The sequence below is a fragment of the Bidens hawaiensis genome, unplaced genomic scaffold (genome assembly GCF_021521415.1).
Source record: "Bidens hawaiensis isolate Kalapana, Puna unplaced genomic scaffold, B.hawaiensis_p1.1 tig00005482_1, whole genome shotgun sequence".
In the NCBI taxonomy this organism is placed as follows: Eukaryota; Viridiplantae; Streptophyta; class Magnoliopsida; order Asterales; family Asteraceae; genus Bidens; species Bidens hawaiensis.
The window spans coordinates 886591-912756 of NW_027491351.1; the positions used below are offsets into that span (position 1 = coordinate 886591).

The window sequence follows — 26166 nt, forward strand, 5'->3', positions numbered from 1 at the left end:
TTAGATTATGTTGTGATTAGAATATTATTGAATCGAACGATTGATTTTTATAGTGATTATTATTGCGAAGATTATTATCATTGATTATCATTTAATTATTACAATAATTATTTTAATATTTATAAATTCGCCCTTGTTTACTTGATATATAATTAAATTTATAATTTAATAATTTAAATAACTAATTTTAATGTACTTAGAATTATTCGAATAAATAGAATACAAATACATTAGTTTTTAAATAAATAATTATAATATGTAGTAATACACATAATAATATTTAATAAATATTTATCTTGAATCTTTAATGAACTTAATGGTAAATATATAGTTAACACGTTTATCACGATTATTATGTTTTTGTTTATAAACAGATAATACCTATATAATATAGATAAAACTTTGTAAAGACGCTCAACGACGAGAAAATGTGAATTTAAAGTGTCGAGTTTTAATAAGGTTTAAATAAATAAATATATACTTCTAATACTTATGAATTATATATATATATACACACACACCAAAAATTCGTAACGAGATTATTTATCAAGAACGTAAAAATTAATGGCGTCGGTTAAAATAGAATAATGTTTATTTAATATTTAATAATAATAATAATTAGTTAATTAATCAATTAAAACCTAAAATCCATTAACCAAAAATAAAACAACAAAACTGGGTTCAATGAGGTTCGAACCCGCGTGATGGCCAACTCAAAGGTTTAACGCACACACCCCAGATCAGCTGTGATGGGGTAGAGCTAGGGTGTCAGTTATTAACAAAATGAAAACAAATTATTATATACAGAAAGCCAAATCACTCCTAATTGATAAAGAACCTTAATTGACCAAATCCGCGTTATGTTTGTTCATATTGATTTGGTGATAAGAATCTAAGATCAAAGATGACTTGTATGCATGATTTAATTACCACACACGTTGCTTGATTGATGGTGAACCATAAACGGAACCGGATGGCTAGGACGCAACGAACAAAGGGGTTTATGGCCAAAATAAATGCAATTAAGTTAAGGGGTTTTGATCACTGGGTTAAGAAGGAGGTGTATATGCGTTTAATTGGATTATTGTTAGGTCTATATAGTGTATTAATAGATTGATATAGGAGGGTTTGATAATATTTTGAACACAATCAAAATCTGATTCTTTTACCTAATTGTTATGTCAGTTAAGATCTTGTTAAGCATAAAACAAACAGGACATGAATTAAGGTCATGGATACAAATACGGGTTTGGGTATGGATTTGGGTTAGAAGACATATAATAATCTTTTAAATAATTTACATATTAGTCATTGTTCTATAAGTGTGGATGTAAAAAGGGTTATAACTAATGTTTAGGGGTGTAGATTGTACAATAATCAAACATAAAATGAATAATTGAATAAATAAGATCATTATTCGATAAATACGGTATTTTATTGATTAAATTTCCTAAAACAAAAATGGATTGGGTAAATAGGTATACATATTATAAATTAAATATCTGAATTGTTACATTAACGATTAAATTTAATGTTGTTAGTGATTTGGATGTAATTGGCCAATACTGGGAAACGTGGATGGTCTATATGCAAAAAAGAAACTATTTGGACTAAATTCGCATTATTTGCCAAACCACAAGGAAGAAAATGACACTTTACTCTATTTCATAATTTGACAAGTTTGAATTACACATTCCATATGGTTAGGGTTGTGGTCCAATGGTAGAGGCAAAGCTTCTAATACACTAAGGTTTGGGGAGGTTGTGGGTTCAAAACTCACTTCCAACAAGGGATTATACACTAAGGTTTGGGGAGGTTGTGAGTTCAAAACCCACTTCCAACAAGGGATTAAGAAATTCACCTTAAAAAAAAAGGCTATATGTAGTTAGGGGCTACAAACTTGGGGGATAAGTGACATTTGGCGCCCAGTTGGCATATATATATATGGTAGGGTTAATATAGAAAACAATAGTTTTATGAGAAGTATAAGAATGGATGTATATCATTGGATCTAGGATCTAGTGGTTGAGATTGATAGTTTCTAAAAGTTGTATAGTTTTCTATTTACATGTTACAGTGTCTTATTTAGATGATGTACTTTATTTTAAAGTTTTCTCATACTTCTTACAAAACAATTGTTTTTTATTTGAAACATTTTCTCTCTCTCTCTCTCTCTCTCTATATATATATATATATATATATAGATTTCTTTTGAGAACCACTTGAGTTTTAAGAACTAAACGTAACAAATTTTTTTTTGTACATATATAATACGTAAGTGTAAGTAACTTAAAAAAAATTCAATATTTTTTACACATCAAATCGACTTATTACACATATATAACTAACATTTAAACTTGTGTAATTATTAAAAATCTTTATTCTCTTCCCTGATCAATTTTTTAATTAGATTTATTCTCAGCCACATATTCAATACCCATTTAATTGATTGTGTGTTTCATATTGAGTTCTTAAAGTTCTTACAACTCATCAAATTCTCAAAAGATCATTCCCATATATATATATATCACATACTAAATATAATAATAATATTTAAACAAACGACCACGCGACAAATGAATGTTGCCCCTCTTATAGGGCGTGGAGGGGGGTACTCCTCTCCAAAATCGCCCACATACGCCCCTCTTGCCGCCCACTACACATACACTTACATTCATAGTCTAATATTATTTAACTTTTCTTTCTTCAGAGTGTTCGTTTCAAAACAATCATCTTGTATCAGAACAAACTTTTCACCAAATCCGCTATAATAAGATTTACAAAGATGTCACATCCTTTCTCTGTTGGGTGGAGACTATCCCAGAAAAGAAACTTTGAGTTGTTTCGACAAAGTCTGCTAAGTTTGTTACACGAAAAACTCGATTCTATGATCCCAGTTTCACAACAACCTCTATCAGTAACCTCCAAACCTAAGTAATTAAACAACGATAAAAAAAAGTTTATTGAATTGTAAATTTGAAAAATGTATGCAATATTTAATTGCATTATATTTGAAATATGGATGATCATATTTAGTTTTAAAAATAAAACAGCAAACAAAGTTTACATGAATATTTTATTAAACCATGTGTGGCGGAGGGACTTTAGTTGATAAAAAGTTTTATCACGTCATTATAGTGTAGGCGGAGATGCATTCACTAACAAAGTCATCAAACATGTGTAACAGTTTAACCCAGGTTTATTAATTATTTAATAATCTTTTTATTAATAAAAATAAGAGGGGTATTTTTATTAGTTGGAATTGGATATGACCCCACCTCATTATTTTTATTATAAAAATGAGAGTATATTTTATTTAAATGAGAGAGGGCACCCTCAACTTTTACCCGTGTAGTTTTATCACGTCATTATAGTGTAGGCGGAGATGCATTTACTAACAAAGTCATCAAACATGTGTAATAGTTTAACCCAAGTTTATTAATTATTTAATAATCTTTTTATTAATAAAAATAAGAGGGGTATTTTTATTAGTTGGAATTGGATATGACCCCACCTCATTATTTTTATTATAAAAATGAGAGTATATTTTATTTAAATGAGAGAGGGCACCCTCAACTTTTACCCGTTTAGTAGTTTAACATGCCAAAGTAGGTTGAGGTGGCAAGGAGTGGTGCCCACCCACCTCTCGATTACACATTGTTTTAGTGTTTATATATAATGATAATTATCTTAAAACTCTGAGAAAATAAAAATAATATTAGTTATGAGGAAATTTTATCTAGAAAACTATATATTTGTAATCTCTAAATTACATACCCATTTTTTACCGAAATCATAAACACTGTAAATTTAGCGATCAGTGAGAATCCGGTTGCAAAAGTTGTGCCCATCAAGTTTCAGTCGCAAAAGCAGGGCCAATTCATAAGGAGGGCAGGGTGGTTGACGGCTCCTGACCCGACATTTCAAAAGAAAAATTATATATATTTTCTTGAAAAACAATATCTATATTTAATGTTTAAACTTAATTATACAACCAGAAGCTTGGTTTAGTGGTAAAGTAGTATGACTCTAAATCAAAAGGTCTAGTAAGCCTATTTTTATACAAAATGCTTTTTACACAATCAAAATCATAACTAAGAAGGCTTATTTGAAAATTAAATTGTTTAAAAAAAAAGTAAATCCAAGTTAAATTATAAACACCGGCCGCAAAAACTGGTCTCAAATTGAGACCGCTAGTTCGATTACAAAACTCAGTAGCAAAACTAGACCGGACGTAATTTCATTAATTCACAACAGAAGATAACCACAGAGATTTTTGTGAGTGGTTTTTTTCAGTTGCAAAAGGAAGTAGCGACCGAAAAATCAGTGTCAAAGGCCTAGTTTTCAAGTATTGGTGGTTTTAATGATAAGTTATTTATATGTGTGTTAAAAGTTTTGGTTTCCATAATTAAATGATATATTAAGTTGAGTTAATACCGTATTGTTGAGGGTTTTCAATGATGTTTATAAGAGGATTGTACAAATCAACCATGGCAACCCTTGTCTCAGGAAGACTGCTTGTAAGAAACTGGATCTCTTGTATGAGCAAGCTGTTGAACAGTTGTGCTGCTTTATTGTACTTGTCCACACATTTTCTTCGTATTCCTCCAGCTATCGTTCTCACAATCGGAAGACAGCCAAACGGGGGTGCGCTAAACGCAACGATCCTTCTTGCTCCCAGTTTGTGCATTTCCTAACGTGAATGAATTTAAAAGACACATGTAAGTGATATCGTTTAAGATCCGAAAATTTAAAGGAGATATTCATATGGTAACTAGGTTTCTTAAGTGTTTTATTAAATTCATACTTTAAAGTTACTTTATGCTACATTTACAAAACTCAATTACTTTTGGTTTGTCTGTAACTTAATTACTTTTGCCTTATTAGAATTTGTTTCTATAGCAATTGCTAGTTAGAATGTTAGAACACAATTACTGATCATAACATATTATACCCATTGGTTACCTTTATATTGTCTGCAGCCAACTTTACCAGCATATTACTGTATGAGCGAACATCATATTTTATTCTTCTGAAGGGATAGACATAGTAATTTGTAAGAAAATCGTTGCTGCTTGACGAAACAAAATATACGCTGTTGGTGATTATATTTTCTGTAGCTTCTTTCCCGGCTATTGTCTTCAGCTTCGAAATGTAATGTTTGAACATCTCCAGCTGAACTGATAGTGGTATGACAGACTGATAGTATGCCAAAAAAATGAAATAAATAAGAACAAAATATATTCACACTCACAATATATAATAAGCAGAAGGTTGATAGATCGATGTTTTTGCATACCGCTATTGTGGATGTTAGGGGATCATATCCTGAGCCACCAGAAGCAAAACATACACCTGTTGGAAGATCACTGTCTGTTATGGAAGGGTCTAGATATGGTGGAAGATACTCTTCCACTCCTAATGCCTTGGCTTAGAATTTGAAATCAATATATTGCATTGTTAGTTGAAATTACTATAATATAAAGTACCACCATGTGCTATATGACTCAGATCCATCTAATACCACAGGCCCACACTTTTACATAATACTGCATTTCGAGTTTAATGAAAATCTATCTTATAATTTCTTAGCGTATATATGTTGCAACATCTTCTGGGAGTACAACATGCCACCTTTGAGACCATGTTCAATAGGAGATCTTGAGTGTTATTAAAAAGGAATATTTGACCGAAGGAGGAGAGAAGAGACCATCCATTCTAATCCATATGAAGATGACTCGGATTCGGTTTGGTCAAATGACCGCTACTGATTTATAAAATGCTGTTATAAAAAGTTTATTTAAACTTTTGCTTTATCTCCTAGTTTAAATATTATCTTCTTAAATTTTTTATAGAGATTATACCAATTAGCCTATGGAGTTTTGCTTAGATTCGATTTTTAAATATTATATCACATTTTTATGTTCGAAGATGATCTTCTAGATATTTAATTTGAGTTAAAAATGGGTTTTTGAAAAAACTTTCTTTATAGCGTAAAGTTTAGGATGTACACGCCTTTTCTATTCACAACAACTTATGAACTTTCAGATTTATTGGTAAGTTGAATAAAATGTTTTTATGATATAATAATTTGAGGAATAGTAAAACTTACCCTATAATTTCTTCTTTAACTCTAAGTCATTAACACTGTTTTTTTTAAAAGATCTATATGTACATTCTAAAGTATATTGCTTGAACATTCAAACGTACGCTTGAGAATAGCTTCCTGCATATCTCGAATTTATCTCACATGTATCTAATGTGCCATGAATACTAATAGGACTACTTCAAAATATCTCGGTATACATGAAGGAGGTAATTCTATGGACGTTATACATATTATGATTTTTTTTTTTCAAAATAGGAAGAAAAATGTAAATGGTTTCTAGCAATGAGAATTTTTATTTTTGGGTTCTAAGAGATCCGCTAGTTCAAATAGCAGACCCTAAAAATTGTACATGTGTTCCCACTACCAACATTTATTTCAAATGACGAAACATCTTTGAAACTTCCTTGTCACCGGACACATATGTCATTTCAAATGACGATTTTCCTATAATACCAAAACAATATTTCGCTCTAACCATTTACTCTATTTTTATCTCTTTCTATTTTGAAAAAGAAATTCTGCATATTATATGAACATGTAATCAAATCAAGAAAAAAATATAGAAAGCAAATAATTAGGTACCCAAAAAATCGTCCAGTGTTTTCCCATTGGTGAATCTTCCTGTTGGTTTCCTGCCTACAAAATCCTTTCCATAAGGGAGGAAATTAGCTTTGGTCATGGTGTTGAGGAAGTTATTGTTCCCGGGATCCATCAGTGAGTCTCCGAATGCTATGACTGCTGGCACAGTCACGTTATGCAGAAGATAGCCATTTCCGTTGTTGCCATGTAAGTAAAGAGAAGCGACCAGGCAAATGAGAATGACTTTCATAACTAAAGTAAGAGCTAATGAATATAAATCAAAGAACATTAAGAACCGTGCTCTTTGGCACTCCTTTAGTTTCGAATGGCGCGGTGTTGTATAAGCGTTCTGTGGCAGTGGGCGTGAGTCCACAGAGCATGGTCTAAGCAATATGTTTAAATGATTTCAGAGGCCTTATTTTTATAACTAAATGACTATATATTGAACATGTTTCTTTAACGTATACTGTTGGTTTATTGGTAGTCATTTTCTCAATTACCTATACGTTTGAACAACCTGGATGTTGCAGGTGTAGTTTCTATTTTGTATTGTGAAAATAATGTTATTTTTTTTTAACTGATTAACCAAATTAAATTTTATTATTTGATGCATGGTTTAGCTATAATGTAAAAGATTAAATTAATTTATTTGGAACATAGGAAGTAATGGATATTTTTTTTATAATTACAAAAACAAAAGGCGTCATGTTATGCATAATTCACCATTTACATATATTCATTCATCAGAGCGTAACTTCACATCTTCTCTATCATTTACCTCTACCATTTAACCTATGGTCATATACCCATTATTAACCATTTACAATTAGTACTTTTCCCGTCACATTGAATGTAACGATTGCATTAATTGTAATAAAGTTATCAATTTATAAAAGTTTAAAATCAAGAATTTAAGATACGAGAACCATTTGTGTAAGTAAATTTTTCTTGATTACATTATAAAACAAAAACAATTGTGTAAACAAAGTAACATAGCAAACAGATAAATCAATAACTTTACAGAGCAAGGATAAAAAACAAAAACAAATTAGAAGAAAAAAAGGTTGTAATCGTATGAAGAAATAAAAGATCACAGATGGCATATTTGTTGATGTAATAGTGCTCCTTAACCGTGTCTTCAATGTTACAAAACATAAATTCAAACCTGTATAAATATTTCAAAGTCAAGATAATGTCTCATTTGCCACTTACCAGAGTAAAGCATGTTTACATTAACATGGGCAATTTAAAAGAAGTATAAGTTTGGTTTGGGTTAAAAAATAAATAAAAGGTTGACATCAACAAAATTGATACGTTTTTTTATTAAATGGCCCGTTTTGACCAAAAGTCATTTTTCTCATAAATTATGAACCGTTGAAGATGACCCAAATAAACCCAAAAAAACTTGCTAAATGACTCAAAATTAACAAACCTGACATAACATGTGACTGGAAATTAACATTTAACAATAATAACACACTAGTGCACCGACATTCTGTAGAATATACATTTCATATTATAAACCACATCTATATAACAACGTTTAGATTGTATCTTTAATTTGGGAAACAAAGAGTAGATTCATATTTTCGAAATTAAGTGGTAAATGATTGCTTCAAATTTAGTCAAGTTTTCACTCAAGAAAATATGTTCCTTGTAATATCCTGCTTTTAATAATAAATAAAAGAAATTTCGTTTATCCAATAACGTGTCGTGTATCAGTTTAGCTAAATAAACTGTAAGAGAGTGAACTTGGACATTAAAAGATGGAATAAGGAATGGTAATGGGCCTTAGGTCCGTGGGTTTAAACCCTAATCATTTCCATTTTTATCCATCTCTACACCATAGCTTACACCTTCAAAAACACACACACCCTCCTTTATCCCGAACCTAGATCCGAAGGTGAGAACCCGAGCTTGATAGTGTTAGAGCATCGTAATGAGCCAAAACCGATATCAAGACTACATCGCGTGTGTAAACTGATTCGTTTAAAGGTACGTTTTGGAACGAAAACTTGTTCGGCTCATTTATTACCCCTAAATCTGTACAAATGGTAAAAACGAATCAAATGTAATGAATCTTGTTGAAATTCGTTAACAACTGTTGGGTTAATTAATCAAAGGTATAGCCGTAGCAATATATCGATCAAATACACCATTTAACCTTAATGTTTAGATGTTTGGTGGTTTGGGGCTAGTAGGCGATGTTATTACGAGAAAATTGATACCAAGTTCGTGTTGTTTCATCAAGTTTTAAGGGTTAATCGCAGATCTGGTGTATGTTGACAGTTTTGGTGTTCTTGACGATTTTGACCTTGACCCCTGAGTCAAATTTTTGGATAAGACGATGCTCATTCGTCTTACAGAATTCACGAATGATATTCGTTAGGCAATCATAACGAATGAGAATGCATCCGTAACGAATGAACCCTTCATTTGTCTTACATAATTCACGAATGGTATTCGTCATTCATTACCCACCCATTTGTCATGTTAAGACAACGAATCAAGCCATTCGCTATAAGAGACGCTAGCATGCTCCTATAACGAATGAACCTCTCATTCTTCTCAAAGACGTAACGAATAGCCTACTCATTCATTATTCTTTATTCAGCCTGATGAGATATCGAATGGAACCATTCGTCATAACGAATGAGATAGCGAATGAGGCTCAACCAGAGGCCATTCGTTATAACGAATGAGTTAGCGAATAAAATAATAATTTAAGAATTATAATGAAATTTGTGTTAAGGCAGTTAATGAAAATAAAATTTTTCCAATCTGACCCCAGCCAGGTCAGCTTAACCCCATCCAGAGGCTCTGTCCCTTGGACCCCGCTAGGGGCTGCCGCCCCTAGAACCTCGCTGCCCCGGACCCCCGTTTGTTGATAGTTATAATTAAACTAGAAATTCGATATGGGTAGTGATAGTTAATTGATACGTGTGATTGTTATACAATTAGCCGTGCCCAGTTAAAGAAAGGAGTTACCATTAACTCTGAGAGGAACCGAGTTCAGGTGACTTTCTAGCCTCACTTCCTTGTTATGTTTTCGGGGTTTTGTGCATACTCAATGTGAATGTGAATACACTTACCATAAATGGTAAGTGTAGCTAGATAGGTGTGATAGTTATATTTGTGATGCTATGAATGATTGCTTGTCGGTACATGAACGATATTCAGATATTGCACGTATTGTCAAGGAAAGTAATGTGTAGTATATACGGGAAAAAAAAGTAGGTATGGAATGTGTATGTATAGAAAAGTGTGTAAGATCATATAGACAGAAGGGACCAGACTCTAATAATATCTTAGACAGAAGGGACCAGACCCTAATAATATCTAAGACATAATAGATAGTATGAAAGTATGAAAGTGTGATGATGTGAGATAATGTATGTAAAAATGTATGTATGAATGTAAGAAAGAAAGGTAACAGGTCATGTATCTAATATGTATCTTCGGATGCGTATATGAAAGTGTGTGTATGAGTGTATGTTGCCTGATAATCTGGAACTCACTCAGCGTAGCTGAATTTCAGTATGCATGCATGTGAGTAGGATGGGCAGCTGGCTTGAGGAGGACACATGACAGCAAAATAAGAAATTGGCATCTGAATACTTATGATGTTATTATGCTTGATGTTTATTTTGAAAGACAAAGATGTTTATATAAGACAAGTTTTTATTATAATATGAAATGTATGTTTAAGTTTTATATTCAGCGAAAAGTTGTAATTAACTCTGATATTCAAAACTGTGTTTATGAGTAAATCCAACGGCAAAGTAGGGCACCGGGACCGGGGCCTTACATTCCTGTTGATTATTTTTAGGAACGCCGATATATATAAATCAAACACATCTTGATGTTAGATTTATATATATACTTTGTATTTGAACGACTGTATTAATAAATAAAACTAAGAATTAGTAGGCAGCATGGCCCAACACATCCATACAAAAAGTAAAGCAACACTTTTTTTAATAACGGAACTAAAAAATATGCAGTGGATTTTGAAACCACTCTTTCCAAACAATAGCATTCCATTTTATCTAACTATAATATAGTTAACTGATTGTAATTGAAAGTCATGAAGTAGTATATGCATTGCGACTCAGACGTACCTTGTATTTTTACCCCTTTATTAAAATAACAGCTTTGGCGTATTTAGTAAACTTACAATTTTGACTCATTTACTAAAATTGATACCATTTGACTCGTTTACTAAAAGTGATATGTTTGAAACAATTACTAAAATGACAAGTTTGACCAGTTTAAAAAAATATAATTTTGACCCGTTTACTAAACATGATAGTTTTTGGCCCATTTACTAAACATGAAAAATTTGACATGTTTATCAAATTTATAAATTGTCACACCCCAAACCGCGGCCTAGGCGTATGACACATATGTTGGTACAACATCTGTAAATATATCAGAGTTACGTGTTAATAGGGGAAGTCTTAAAAACATGTGGATTTCAATATAATATATACATTCATTCATAAAAGACGGGATTATAAAATACCTGCTTTAAGTTTATACCAAAAGTATTACTTGTTTAATTACAAATCACCATTTTAATATTTAAGTTTATACAAACATATCTGAGCCATTGGATATCTTGAGCACTTCGTCTCCCCAAGCTCTAACTTTGGTCACCTGCAAAATGTTAAGAAAATAAGTCAGCAACGAATGCTGGTGAATATGCTGACACTAAAATATTTTCTTTTACTTGATTACCCTTCGAGACATAACATAGGCCCGGCCCATCTTGGCTTAGGAATAATCAAGCTAAAACAACACAATTTATAAAATCAAGTCTCTACACATAGCTCCCCAGCAAACACCGCAGCGTTCAACATTACTTAGGTATCGTACGTATACACATGATCATTACTCCCCGCATGCGAGCGTGACTATAACCAAATGTGGTGCGATGTGCCCACCTCATTTTACCACATATGTAAGGATCCATACAAACGTATACTATAGCCTGAGGGCAAGGTTTATACTCTTGTTTATAAATGTTTTTAGAGACACGTAGTCTCATGTAAATCTTTTCACATAACACATTTGACTCGTTTGATTGTAATGTTTTGGGCGTATTCACCTTTTTGACTTGGATCAGCTTCAAACACCGTCCGAGGGTCTTTCACAATGCTATCTCGCACCTATAGTACGAGTATAACCTTTTGTTAGTCGGATATACAATCCGGATTAAGACCTTTAGTCTTTTACCTCGATTATATTCTTTCGTGAACCTTTAGTTCAAATCTCTTTTCTTTACTTTAAAACCTTTAGTTAAAAAGTATTATTTTCTTTTATAAATTAAAAGTCTTCATTTTAATTTATATTATAAACCTTTAGTTTATTTTCATAAAACCCTACGTTTCTTCTTCTCTAAAAACATATTCTTTTCTTTTCATTATTATTAAGAATAGTTATTATTACTTAAATAATATTTTATAACAAAGAATCACACACACACACACACACACATATATATATATATTATATATTCACACGCATATATATATATATATATATATATATATATATATATATATAAATATTCATAATTTCTTTCTTTTCTTTTCTTTGTTATATTTCCTTTTATTTTATCGAGGTATAGAATATAACCTCGACTTAGGTGTTAAGCCTTTATAATATTTTATCTTTATTTTATTCGGGCATTATGCCTACCTTTGTGGACTTATAAAATCCTACACACTTGAGCAGCACTCCGACGCCGCTTTGCCTTATTTATCTTCTCGCTCAAACTCTCCTTTTGACACTTATTCCTTGGCACGCAACACGATGCACACCAAAACTTCTACATTTGCCGGCACGCTTTACGAGGTGGTTCGTCGGGATGTTGGGATAACACCACCTTCTTTGTTGGAACTTCGTTTGGAATGTGGCACGAAAATCGAGGCATGTCGGTATATTGCCACGGTTTACGAGGAATCGAGGGCACGAACTTCGAGGTAATCGAGGATATGGTTTATAAATCTTAGAGAAATGTTTTAGTGAGAGAGAGCAAAGTTGATTTGGTGTGATGAGTGAATGATCACAAGGCCGCTATTTATAGGCAAAATAAGGAGAGGCATCGCGATACGCGATGGCCTACTTGGCTGGCCCGTCGCGTATCGCGACGTAGCCTTGCGCAGTCACCCCTTGACCTGCCGCGTGGCGCCACGTGGCTGGCGTTGTGCCATGTGTTGACACGTGGCGGACGTGCTGCCATGTGGTGACACGTGGCGGACGTTGTGCCACGTACGCCACATGCTTTGTTTGTCAGACAACCCATCGTGATACGTGATGGGTTTCCCTTCTGATCCATCGCGTATCGTGATAGGTCAGGAAATCAGAATTTTTATTTTAAACCCTAAGGTTTAAATTTTGACAGTTTTGGTCCCTTGACTTTGGAAACGTGATAATTTGAACTAGAAATTTTCACGGTGTTACATAAATTTTCAACCTTGACAGCTTAATTAAGATGATATTGGGTAGGGATGACAAAATATTAACTGATAAAGTAAATCTTGTAACATAAACATAAGACAACTTAAGAAGCCAACAAAAAGACACAAAACAACATACCAAAAAAAAAACTACAAAGCAGCAACTTAAAGCTTGACAACACGATAGTGGTGGTTAATGAAAACTTTTGAAATGTTGATTCCTTTGTAGAAACTCTCTAACGAATCAGCCGTGTCGGCAGTTGCATATTCGGAGGGTGCCAATCATAATTAGACAGGATGGTAGCATCGACAGTCGTATGAACAAAGTCAATGGATTCTTTAGAACTGCTTGTTTCGACAGCTTCATTCCATTTCCATTCTAGCAAGGCTCCGGTTCTTTTTCTTTTCTTTTCTATACGACAGATCTACGAAACATAAATAACTTGTTTGTTGGAAGTTCATAAACTCAATAATACATAAATACATTAAAAGTCGAATAGAAGAACTTCATGCAAACTACCTCCTCGTTGAACCCACGAGAAAGTTGTGATTTGTACAGACTGTAGGGTCCGGATGACACAACTTCAACACTCTCACAGCATGTCTAAAAATAAGCATGGCCACAAAGCAACAAAAGAAAATATATAAAGTGTACGTTATCATTGCAACTAAAAGTACAACATCATCATCTTTCAAATAATATGATTAAATGATGAACGTAAGACAAAAGCAATTTAATTATGTATTGCACCTTACTTGGACAAGTTTATCACTTTGATTTTCTTTCATCGTTTGTGTAATGGTTGATGTATGTATAAAGAATGATTCAAAGTTTATATAAATATATCTAGTAGTGGGTGGTTGGTTACCCATGTAAATAGGGTGGGGCAGTTATATGTGAGGAAAAAGGTGTAATGTGGTAGTTACATGTGAGAAAAAATGTGTAGTGAGGTAGTTACATGTGAGGAAAAGTAACCGCTTTTTAATTCAGCCTTATCGAACGGCCAATATTCAATCTTGGATCTCATCGGACGGCTCATCAAATTTTACTCTTCTATAACCTATTATATTAATTTTTTTCTTTAATATATTTAAATTAATGTTAACACTATAATGAAATTTAATATTAAAAATTCCCGTCGCAACATTTGTGATCTATTATAGTAAAGATGGAGAAAATACGGTTGTTAATTTTGCGAGTAATTTTGTTGTGGTCCTAAAAACGGGCGCTAATTATCTGTACTATATATAAAGCATGAGTGAGGGACCTCTTAAATTTTAAGAGGTACAAAACTCAATGCTTTATGTATAACACACAATGCATCAAAAATATAAAAGTTAAGGGTAATTAAGTCATTTCATTCCTTTAAAATATACTTATAACTTTGGTCCTTCAACTTCCCTACTTTTTTTTGTAAATTTAGATAATAGTTATACATATGCCCCCTAATTCAAAACCAACTACCCCTCGGCTTTTTAACAGCCATATCTTTTCACACGTTAATATATTTCTTAAAATAACTACATCATAAAAACAAGTATTTTATTCTTTTTAATTTGAGTATTGTATTGCAATAGTTTTTTAGTTTTAAAAAGTTAACATGTTACGCGATTACCGTGTAGAACTAGTAACAGGTCGAGTCGGGTGAGTTTGGGGTCATTTGTTAAAGTAGATTAGGGTCAGAACAAGTCGATACAAGAAAAATTGTTAATTTGTTTCAGGTTCGAGTAGATAGGGGCCAGGTCAGACCGATGTTGAGTCGGAACGAGTTTAGGGCCAAAACGGTTTGGTTAACAAAAGTGATTTATTTGAAATTAATGTATATTTCGGGTTTGCTTCTTGATTTTCGTCACCGGTTACGTAGATGTCGTTGTTTACATGTACCGGGACCGATAAACGCGTGTTCAGCACCACGTAACGCACACAACCAAATCTTAGTAAGCGCTCAACATAGTGCACTGCACCGGTATTCGTTATGAATTACACGCGTGGTGTTGGTTAAGCATGTTTTAATGTCATTAATGTCCATTTCGGGCCGGTTACGCGTGTTCAATCTTCGATTACACGTAACTGGCTTTGCACGAGTTACACGTCAAATTTCGGGCTATGTGCACACTGTCATCAGATGACGTATGTACTGACCCATACTATACGTTCAATGTCGAGTTGCGTGCGCACCCCGCTGCATTGCGCTGGCACTCAACTAGTCACCATTAATATTTTAGTTGGTCGGACATTTCGGTCGCTTTGACCACTTTTTGTAATAGTGATAGTTGGTAGTTCCCAAGTATATATCACCAAATCCCACGTATTAGACTCTTGTGCTATATCATTAAAATCTTCAAATGTTTGATCTTCGTTTTTAATAATCATGTTATGTATTATGAGGGGTCAAGTTATTCTAAAAAAGAGAATAAAAATGAGAAGGATTTGTGAAATAAAAAAAACTCTTAAAAAATTAATATAAAAAAATCATGACTCAAAATATAAATAAAAACAAAAAAAGTAAACAAACTAAAAACAATTGGATTCTAGTAATCCAAACTGTTGAGTATTGGCTAACAATATGAGTAGGCATGGAATGTAAGGCCCCGTTACCGGTACCCCACATTGGACGTTGGATTTACTCATAAACACAGTTCTACATATCCGGGTTAATTAAAACTTTCGCGGAATAATAATAATAGTCACCATTAAAACATAGTATCAAAACATTATGACAAATCTTCAGATGCCAGTCTCTTCAATCTTTCCATGTGTCCTACTCAAACCAGCTTTCTCAATCTGTTAACCTGCATGCATACTAAAAGTCAGCTACGCTGAGTGAGTTCTAGTTAATCAGATGACATACAATACATCCACATACTTACATATGCACCCGAAGGTACATACCTTCTTATTTGCTTACATACTTACATACATACTTTCGTTCATACATATACGTTTTAAAGAGCATTCCGTCCTATAACCTTCGCCGATATTATTAGGGTCGGTTCCCTACATTCTCCTATATTATTAGGGTCGGTTCCCTACATTCCCCGATATTATTAGGGTCGGTTCCCTACATTCGCCGACATTATTAGGGTCGATTCCCTTTTCTAACTATGGCTTCCATACCTTTCTATACATTCATAATTATAACTTTTGTACATTCATACATCACTTATACATCATATATATATCAACCATATCTTTAAAACATACCTTGACAGTACATGCAATATCCGATGATCGTTCACGTACTATCAATATAACATACATACATCATTCATACATCATATATATCAATCATATCTTTAACTACCACCTGGCGGTACATGCAATATCCGAAGATCGTTCATGCACCGTCAAGCATTCATCATACATGAATCATACAAGGCATAAACTTACCACTTAAAGTAAGTGTATTAGCTATCACATCGAGTATGCACACATCCCCGAAAACATAACAAGGAAGTGGGGCTAGAACTCACCTGAACTCGGTTACGTTCACCGTTTATGTTTATTCCTTTCTCGAGTTGTGCATGACTAAATGTATGACAAATACACGTATCAATTAACTATCACTACCTATATCACGGTTTTAGTCTAATTATAACCCTCAACGAACGGGGGTCCGGGGGCAGCGCCCTTGACAGCGGGGTTCTAGGGGCAGCAACTCCTAGCGGGGTCTAAGGGGCAGAGCCCCTGGCTGGGGTTAAGCTGATCTGGCTGGGGTCAGCTTGGAAAAATTTTATTTTCATTTACTGCCTTAACCCCAGCCAGGGGCTTTGCCCCTTGGACCCCGCTAGGGGCTGCCGCCCCTAGAACCTCGCTGCCAGGGGCGCTGCCCTCGGACCCCGATTCGTTGAGGGTTATAATTAACTAAAAACACGATATGGATAGTGATTGTTAATTGATATGTGTATTTATTATACAATTAGTCGTGTACAACTCGAGAAAGGAATAACCATAAACGGTGAACGTAACCGAGTTCAGGTGAGTTTCTAGCCCCATTTCCTTGTTATGTTTTCGAGGCTGTGTGCATACTCGATGTGAAGTGTGAATACACTTACCTTAAGTGGTAAGTGTATGCTATAATGCTTGATATATATATATATATATAGATGTTGTGAATGGACGTCTGTCGATGCGTGCACGATCTTCGGATATTGCACGTGTAGAAGGGAAGGTAACGTTAGTCGGGGCGTGAACGATCTTCGGATATTGCGTGTGCCGCCAATGGGAATGACCTCCAAGTGGTTATTAGTGTGTGTAAATGTTTTGATGTAACTTGGTTATTATGTAATGACGTATTGATTTAAAGTGTGTTGTAGACAAGTAGAAGTAGAGCGTGATAGAAGTGGATAGGGGCCTAGTAAGGGTGTCAGTGGCATGACGATAGTGCGTGGTAGGGTAAGCCTATACGTGACTTCGTTATTAAAGTTGCATAACGTAAGTGTGTGGTAGGTTAAGCCTATATGTGCCTTTGTTATTAAAGTGGCATAACATGAGTTCGTGGCAGGGCAAGCCTCTATGTGCTTCCGTAAACAAGTGGCTAAGTGGTTAGGGGGCAGTTAAGAGGTAAGGTGACCAGGCTAGACAGTGGACTATGTGTCTTCAGATACGTATATAATGCATGTAAAGGTTGTATGGTAAGTTTCTCGATTAACTAGAACTCATTCAGCGTAGCTGACTTTTAGTATGCACGCAGGTGAGCGGATTAAAGAACTAGCATGAGGATGGCACATGGCATGGATTGAATGGCTGGCATCTAATGATAAAGGAAATAATGTTTTAACACGATGTTTTATGTTATGGTTTAAAGAAAAGTTTGTAATGCTTAGTAAAGAATGATCGAAGTTTTATATTCCGCGAAAGTTTTAATTAACTCTGATTTATAAAAACTGCGTTTATGAGTAAATCCGACGTTATAGTAGGGCTACCGGGTTCGGGGCCTTACAGTGGAAGGGCTCGAATACAATATAGATTTCGAATACAATGCCGATCACTCGATTACATTATGGACTCGATTACAAGGGATGACTCGAATGCAATATGGGTGTTCAAATACATGGTGACTCGAATACAAAATAGGTATTTGAATACAATATATGTATTCGAATACACTGTATTTGTACACAAAGTTACATTTCAAACTCCCATTCGAATACATGAAAGAAAGGAACACATTGTATTCAAATACAAAGTATTCGAATACATTAGTGTTCAGGGAAAAATTATACTCTAAGTAAATTCTATTATAATACAAGGCCATGCTTATGAATACAATACCTAATAAATTTATAAGAATAGACCAGACTTAGCCATTTTGTGAATTATGAATAATATAATTAGGGCAAGTATTTATACGTATAATTAATATATACAGTTAGCCCAGCTCAGTTAAAGAAAAGGATAACAATTAACGGAGAACGTAATAGAATCCTGGTGAGTTTCTATCCCCACTTCCTTGTTATGTTTTCGGGGCTGTGTGCATACTCAATGTGAATGTTGATACACTTAACTTAAGTGGTAAGTGTATGTTATATATGATATATGAAATAGAATGTATGAATGTAATGGACGAATGCCTGTCGGTACGCGAACGATCTTCGGATATTGCACGTATCGTCAAGGAGTATGATTGTTAGATGAATGACATGAAGAACACCTAGAGTATATATGTGATGTATGTGTAAGCAGGTACACGAAAGGTATGTGAGATCTACGTCCAGCATAGTAAGTTATGATGGCAAATCACTCTAAACTACTATTGGACCTAGACTCGATATGTGATAGCGTAAACAAGGACTGTGAACCTTATTAGCGTTCCTTATACGGATTATTATATAATTGAGTACGCGTTCCTTCTATGGCAATAAATATGGTTCCTTTTATGGAGTACCTTCTATGGACAATATATATATGTGGTTCCTTTTATGAATCAGGTATAGGGCTCATTCTATGGATAATATGTAGTGGTCCTTCTATGGAAAGTATATAGGGGGGCCTTCTATGGGTAACGTTTAAGGATCCTTCTATGGACAATATCTAGGGATTCTTTTATGGATAGTTTATATAGATCCTTCTATGGATCATACAAGGTGTTACTTCTATGGATAATAGTAATTGTTCTTCTAATAGATATTATGCAATGGTCCTATTACGGATAATTATAAAGTGTCACGAATGTAGTTCGGTTTAAGTATGAATATGTACCTTCGGATACGAATACGTGAATGTATGAGAATGTTTTGTATGTTGCCCGATTAACTAGAACTCACTCGGCGTAGCTGACTTTTAGTATATACGCAGGTAAATATGTTTAATGAGCTAGCATGAGGATGGCACATGGCTTGGGTTGAACGGCTGACATCCGAAGATGGAAGAAATGATGTTTAAATTATGATGTTTATGTTATGTTTAAAAGGCAAGTTTGAATGTTTTTGTAATGAATGATTGAAGTTAACGTTTCCGCGAAAGTTTTAATTAACTCTGATTTGTAAAATTATGTTTATGAGCAAATCCAACGTCCAAAATGAGACACCAGTAACAAGGCTTTACAAGAAAGATTGTTAATATCATAATAATAATTATAAGAATAATAAAATTCATAAGCTACATAAATTAAGAGATCAACTTGTTGCTATTTTTAAGAATTAATTTGAAAAAAAATTCATAATCATAATTGTATCTAATTGGTAATTTTCAAACATAATTTGAAATATTCATGTCTTCATATTTTCATACTCATTATCTCATACATATGATATTTTCAAATGTAATTTGAAATCTTCATATTTTCATAATCATTATTTCAAACATATGATATTTCAAATCTTCATATTTATATGGAATGTTAATATAACATATTTACTGGGATTTCAAATTATAACACAATTAAAAACCAAATTAAACTATTGAAATAAAACATCCCTGTCAAAGGTCATGATTGAAATGAATGATATTTATTAATTCCTTAATTATTTAAGCTGCATCATTATTGACGAAAAACTAACCTAAAAATAACAATACTGCTAAATTAATATAATATACACAAAATGGTTATCACAAAGAGTAACATTAACACCTAATTAACACCTATATATAACATATAGATAAAAAAGAATTGTTATATGCAATCCGTATTCGACAGTAAATATATTAAACATAAAAACCCTAAATTAAAATATTAATTAAAATTAATTAATATAATGAGATGGAGGAATTGGAACCTTGAAGCAAATGGAATTATTGCATATCCGAAACGGGTAAAATCTCCGATTAACCTATTCATTGATGAATGATATGGAAAAATTGAACCTTGATGCAAAGGAAACAATTGAAAACATGAAATTAGAGAAAAACCTAAATTATCAGATTACCTGAAGTATGGAAGGGACTAAATGGAACGTTGAACACAGAGGAAGAATTGCAAACCTAAAGGCTAAAAAACACCTTAACTTGCAAGTCGACGGGGCGATAGATTCTACAATAAGATATAGAGATGTAGCTGTGGATTAGCAGAAGATTTTGGGATGGAGGCAAATAACTATTAGGGTTAGTAGGCTTAAAGAATTAAACGTGTGAATTAGGGTTTAAACTATTGGATATTTGGATGTCCCTTGAAGTTGGTTTACACAAGCACTTCTTGTTGAACAGGTTAGTGACACCTTTGTAGACATTATAAACACTTTCTCGTATAGTTGTTTTAGACATCTTCAAATGATCCTCTTAAGAATTATATGTCGCGCCGTATGCTAGGTGACGAATTCCTTATGTGCACTTCTCTATATGAGTAAAACCTCTTCTATCTCTCGCATCCCATGCTAATCTAAATAACAAATCGATTCTCTCCAAACCGACAACTATTATTTTGAATAGTTCTCTTCTCGTTTGGAACCTCAATGTAATTAATTGTTAATCGGTGATTATGGGTTTTTGAAAAAGTAGTTAGCTATCAGCCGGTCATGTGCACCTTCGCAATCTCTATTTAAACATCTTTTTCATGCCTCATCAAATAACATCTCTACTGTTGTTTTCATTGTGTAAATAAAAAAATTGGTGTTGTCAAATGAAAAAGGATATAATTATGTTGTATTGAAGTACTGACTTTAGAGCCCGTGTAACACACGTTATGATCTAAATAATTAAGTTACAAATAAATCAATATATAATATATATTGAAAAATGTATTACATTCATTTGAAATGCAAAGTTGACTTTATAATGTCAAACTTTTTGAATTAAACTGTATTGAATGCCTGCAACTGTATGTTCAAATTAGGACACCATATAAATTTACACGGTGCAATTTTATTTTTTTCATAAATAATTAAGTTACAAATAAATTAACATATAATGTATATTGAAAAAAATGTATTACATCCACGCTTGTAACACACGTGTTAATCTAAATAATTAAGTTACAAATAAATCAATATATAATGTATATTGATAAATGTATTACATCCATGCTTTTATCATTATACATAAATTTATTTTATTTATATCCCAAAATGAGTTTTTTCAAAAAAAATAAAAATGAACTTAATAAAAAAAATAATGCATGTGCAAAAACATACCCAAAAACACTCCATCAATTGAAAACTATTCTCAGTGTCATATATGTATAATTGAAAGAAATTTAGTTACGAACCAATTTCAGATAATACTTCTCATATAATAATAGTTTTGAGAATGTGTTTGCTTCAATTAAGCATAATTTTATACGACATGCATCACATACAACATTCTGATCACTATTCAAGGAATCTAAGGCCCCGATCCCGGTGCCCTACTTGGACGTTGGAATTACTCAAAAACACAGTTCTAAATATCAAAGCTAATTAAAAGTTTTCGCAGAATAGATAAATGTCAACCATTCATTACATAAGTCTCAAATTAAATAATATAAAACATGTCTTTTTGGTAGGGATGACAGTGAAACCCGAACCCGATGGGAATACCCGATACCCGACATAATTGAGACGGGTCTTACCCGTCCCATTAGGGTATGGGACGGGTCTGGGATTAGTTTTTAAATTTTTCGCGGGTCTGGGACGGGTCTGGGATTTTTAATATACCTGATTACCCGATAATATGGACCCGTTTACCCGATTATATACCCGATATAATTATATACACACACACACACAGACACACACACATACAGTAACAATAAAAAATGGTATTTGTGTTCAATTGTCCTTTGTGTGTCCTTCATGAATATTAAAATTATATTATATTATATATATATATATATATATATATATATATATATATTGATTGTATTACATCCCGCCACTCACTCATCCTCTATAAACTACGTAGGTCTTTTTTGTATATTTTTTGGTATAATTTTTTCTTTTTGCTGAATTGAGTGTATCATGAAACTAGTAAAATAAATTTTTTTGTGTTGTATTTTCAAAACCCGATGGGATTTGAGTCGGTACCCGAAGTGTATATTTTATAAACTAACGGGTATACCCGAAATCCGCGGGTATACCTGATACCCGATGGGTATTTACCCGATAAATATCCGACAGGTCTGGGACGGGGTTTTATAATCGGGTCCGGGTCTTGGAATACCTAGACCCGTCCCAGACCCGACCCATTGCCATCCCTACTTTTTAGTTCAAACATTAACAACTAAGTTTTCAGATTCCAGCTTCTTTATTCATCTGCCATCTGTCCCCCTTCAAGCCAGCTGTCTTATCCTACTCACCTGCATGTATACTAAAAGTCAGCTACGCTGAGTGAGTTCTAGTTAATCATGCAACATACATTCATACACTTACTTTCAAATACACATTCGAAGATACATATTATATACTTTACATGTTACCTTTCTTTAGTACTTTCATACATTCATTCATACATGCTTTCATACCATCACACTTTCATTCTTTCATACTACATACATAACTATCTTTACCATCTCAGATATTTGTAAGGTCTGGTCCCTTCTATCTCAGATATTATTAAGGTCTGGTCCCTTCTATCTCAAATATTAATAAGGCCTGGTCCATTCTTTCCATACAACCATACATACACATCTTTACAAATACATTTTATTATACAATTCATACACACTCGTAATCATTCATGTATATTTCATACATCTGTTATAAAATTCACATTCCCTGGCGATACGTGCAATATCCGAAGATCGTTCACGTACCGACTTAGGGTAAGTGTATTATCTAATCACATTGAGTATGCACACAGCCTCGAAAACATAATAAGGAAATGGGACTAGAAACTCACCTAAACTCAGTTCCTCTAAGAGTTAATGGTAACTCCTTTCTTTAACTGGGCATGGCTTACTGTATAACAATTACACGTAACAATTAACTATCACTACCCTTATCGAATTTCTAGTTTAATTATAACCCTCAACGAATGGAGGTCTGGGGGCAACGCCCCTGGAAACGGGGTTCTAGGGGAAGAAGCCCCTAACGGGGTGATATGGTTTAAAATATACATGTTATTATATAAACATTTTCTACCCTTTCAAGTATTTTGAGCCAGTTTTTTTTATTGAATATATTTCTATTTGGTTCATAATTAGATTTTAAAGGTTTCAAAAGAAAACGAGCTAAAGCGAAGTGTTTTATAAAAATAATGTATTAACTATTCTATGTAGTATTTATAAAAAAAGAAAAAAAAAAGGAAAAATAAACATCACGTAAGAATAAAAGAAAAAAAAAAAGAAAAAGATCTCAAAAAAAAAAGTGAGAATAAAATTATGGTTATTATTTATTTATATATTTAATTCTTGTGTTTGTTAATTTAGGATCACAAAAGAAAAGGGCCCTGGATATGTTAAAGGAATTTTTGTTATGAAGTTGGGCTTTTCATATGAAGCTGTTTTAATTAGTGGACTAGATCATGACCAAAAAAATAAAGAAGAGTCCAAGAAAAATAAGTCTATAGAATACTGAAGTGGGGCTCAAGTCTTATTAATTTTGGACAATTATTAAAAACCCTAGAATATATAATAAAAAGTTGACGGCAGCACAAAAGATGAATATATAAGAATATTATTTGGGGTTTCTTGTTGGTTGGTCGAGGAGGAACAAAAAGAAACATAATAATCATATAGAGGGAGAGCCTTATTGTTTGATGGTACATCTCACGTGAAGTCAAAGCCAAAGGAAGAAGACTATATTAATATTATTTTGTGTTCATGTGGCTCCTGTGCATAAAGCTGGCTTTCATAAAGTCAAAACAAAGCAAATGATATAATAATTTTGAGTTGGTGGCTATAATAACAAATCGAGAATAGTATTTGGTTTAAGGCTACATTTTATTTTCCTTATTTATTTTTTTTAATGAATAACTATAATCTTTATTTTATTTTGGTTTCATACTTTACTATGAGTAGCTAAACTTTTACACTATCTAGGTTTTGGTTGAGTACTAGTTTATATTAATGGTTTGACGAACTATTATTTGATGTTGGTTGATTTAGTATTATAGTAAAGTTTTTAATTGGTTTGGTCATGATATGGTTGCGTAATAGAATCTAGTTTATTGCTTTAATATTTATTCCACTTGTGTTTAATAATTTTTGGAGATTGTTAGGCGCTTGATTAAGTTGTCTACTTTATGTTTCCAACTTGTTTACGGTTTATGGTCGAAATAACCGTAGGAATTATTTATAAAAGTTTACTAGATTTTTATTATTCTTTCACTAGAGAGGCCGGGAGACAATTTAGTGTTGTGTCATCTTTGTCTTTTGCGGGTTTGGGTAATTGCACGGGAGTGAGTTATCCTAGGTCCCTTAGATTATTGTGATACAAGTTGTGTTCAAGTCAATTAAAAATACCCTCTTTATATTAATATATATTGTATTCGAAGAGGCCGGGAGGTGATTTGGGTTGTGGGGTACCATAATATTATTAGGTAAGGTGAGATTGGGAAGTGATCCAACCCTTTAACAATTGAGCTTCACATGTCATTAGAGTTCTAGGGTGTCGTTGGTGAGGCCGGGAGGCGATCTAGCGTATTTTAGTGGTCTTTAGTGTCATATTTTTTAAGGTATTGTTTTTCAACCAAGTTAAGTTCGTTAGCTATTAAGTTTAACGAGTAGGATTCCATTACCTAGGTAGTCGTTTCTCGCATATTAATAAACAATTTTTATAAAGTTTTATTTTTAGTTTAAATTTTATTTATTTAAGTTTTATTAGTTTAATTAATATAAAAAAATTCTAAAAAAATCAAAAGAAAGTTTAGGTTAGTAATCTTTTAGGTTTAATAATTTGAATTTACCCATAGTGTCCTAGGTTCGATATCCGTTCTTACTTGCTAACTACATTGCAACCGGTACACTTGCCGATTGTGTTTTTTTAGGTGAATTCGGTAAAACTTGGTATTTAATATTATATACGTTTTTCACACATCACGGGGTCTAAGGGGCAGAGCCCCTGGCTGGGGTTAAGCTGCCAGGTCAACTCGAAAAATTTTTATTTTCATTAACTGCCTTAAAACAAATTTCATTATAATTCTTAAATTATTATTTTATTCGCTAACTCATCCATTATAACGAATGGGCTTTGGGACTCATTCGCTATCTCATTCGTTATGATGAATGGTTCCATTCGTTATCTCATCAGGACGAATGAATGTATAACGAATGAGTAGGCTATTCGTGCTTTCTTTGAGACGAATGAGAGGTTCGTTTGTTACGAGTGCATGAAATTGTATCCCATAGCGAACGGTTTGATTCGCTGTCTTACATGATGAATGGGGGATAACGAATGACGAATGCCATTCGTTATTTCTGTAAGACGAATGAGACGCTCATTTGTTTCAAGACACACGAATGTGTCTTATTCATTATGACTTTTTAACGAATGACCAGCGATTCATTTGACATAACGAATGAGCATCAGTCCTTATCTTATCTTTGACCTGATTCATCAAAGTCAAAATTTATATGAACTGTAAACAGTCAACTACCACCAGATCTGCAATAAGCCTTCGAATCTCTACGAAACAACAAGATTCTGGTATCAATATCGGAT

The 26166-nt window shown here is 33.2% G+C and overlaps 1 protein-coding gene across 1 annotated transcript; it reads right to left on the minus strand.

Moving 5' to 3' along the window:
- Nucleotides 1–2739: 2739 nt before the first annotated feature.
- On the minus strand, nucleotides 2740–7331 carry LOC143629921 (GDSL esterase/lipase At5g42170-like). Its single transcript, XM_077099064.1, has 5 exons — nucleotides 6692–7331; nucleotides 5300–5430; nucleotides 4966–5199; nucleotides 4438–4693; nucleotides 2740–2930 (listed from the first exon to the last, which is right to left on the minus strand). The coding sequence occupies exons 1-5, from the start codon at nucleotides 6975–6977 to the stop codon at nucleotides 2740–2742; spliced, it is 1098 nt and encodes a 365-aa protein (XP_076955179.1). The 5' UTR covers nucleotides 6978–7331.
- Nucleotides 7332–26166: the final 18835 nt, after the last annotated feature.

What these genes read in the sequence shown, in the direction of transcription:
- LOC143629921 (XM_077099064.1), bottom strand. Translation starts at nt 6,977, where the DNA reads ATGTTCTTTGATTTATATTCATTAGCTCTTACTTTAGTTATGAAAGTC. An exon ending in CCCTAACATCCACAATAGCG is followed by an intron (nt 5,200 to 5,299) that starts GTATGCAAAAAC and finishes GCATACTATCAG; the next exon opens with TCTGTCATACCACTATCAGT. An exon ending in TGGCTGCAGACAATATAAAG is followed by an intron (nt 4,694 to 4,965) that starts GTAACCAATGGG and finishes CATTCACGTTAG; the next exon opens with GAAATGCACAAACTGGGAGC.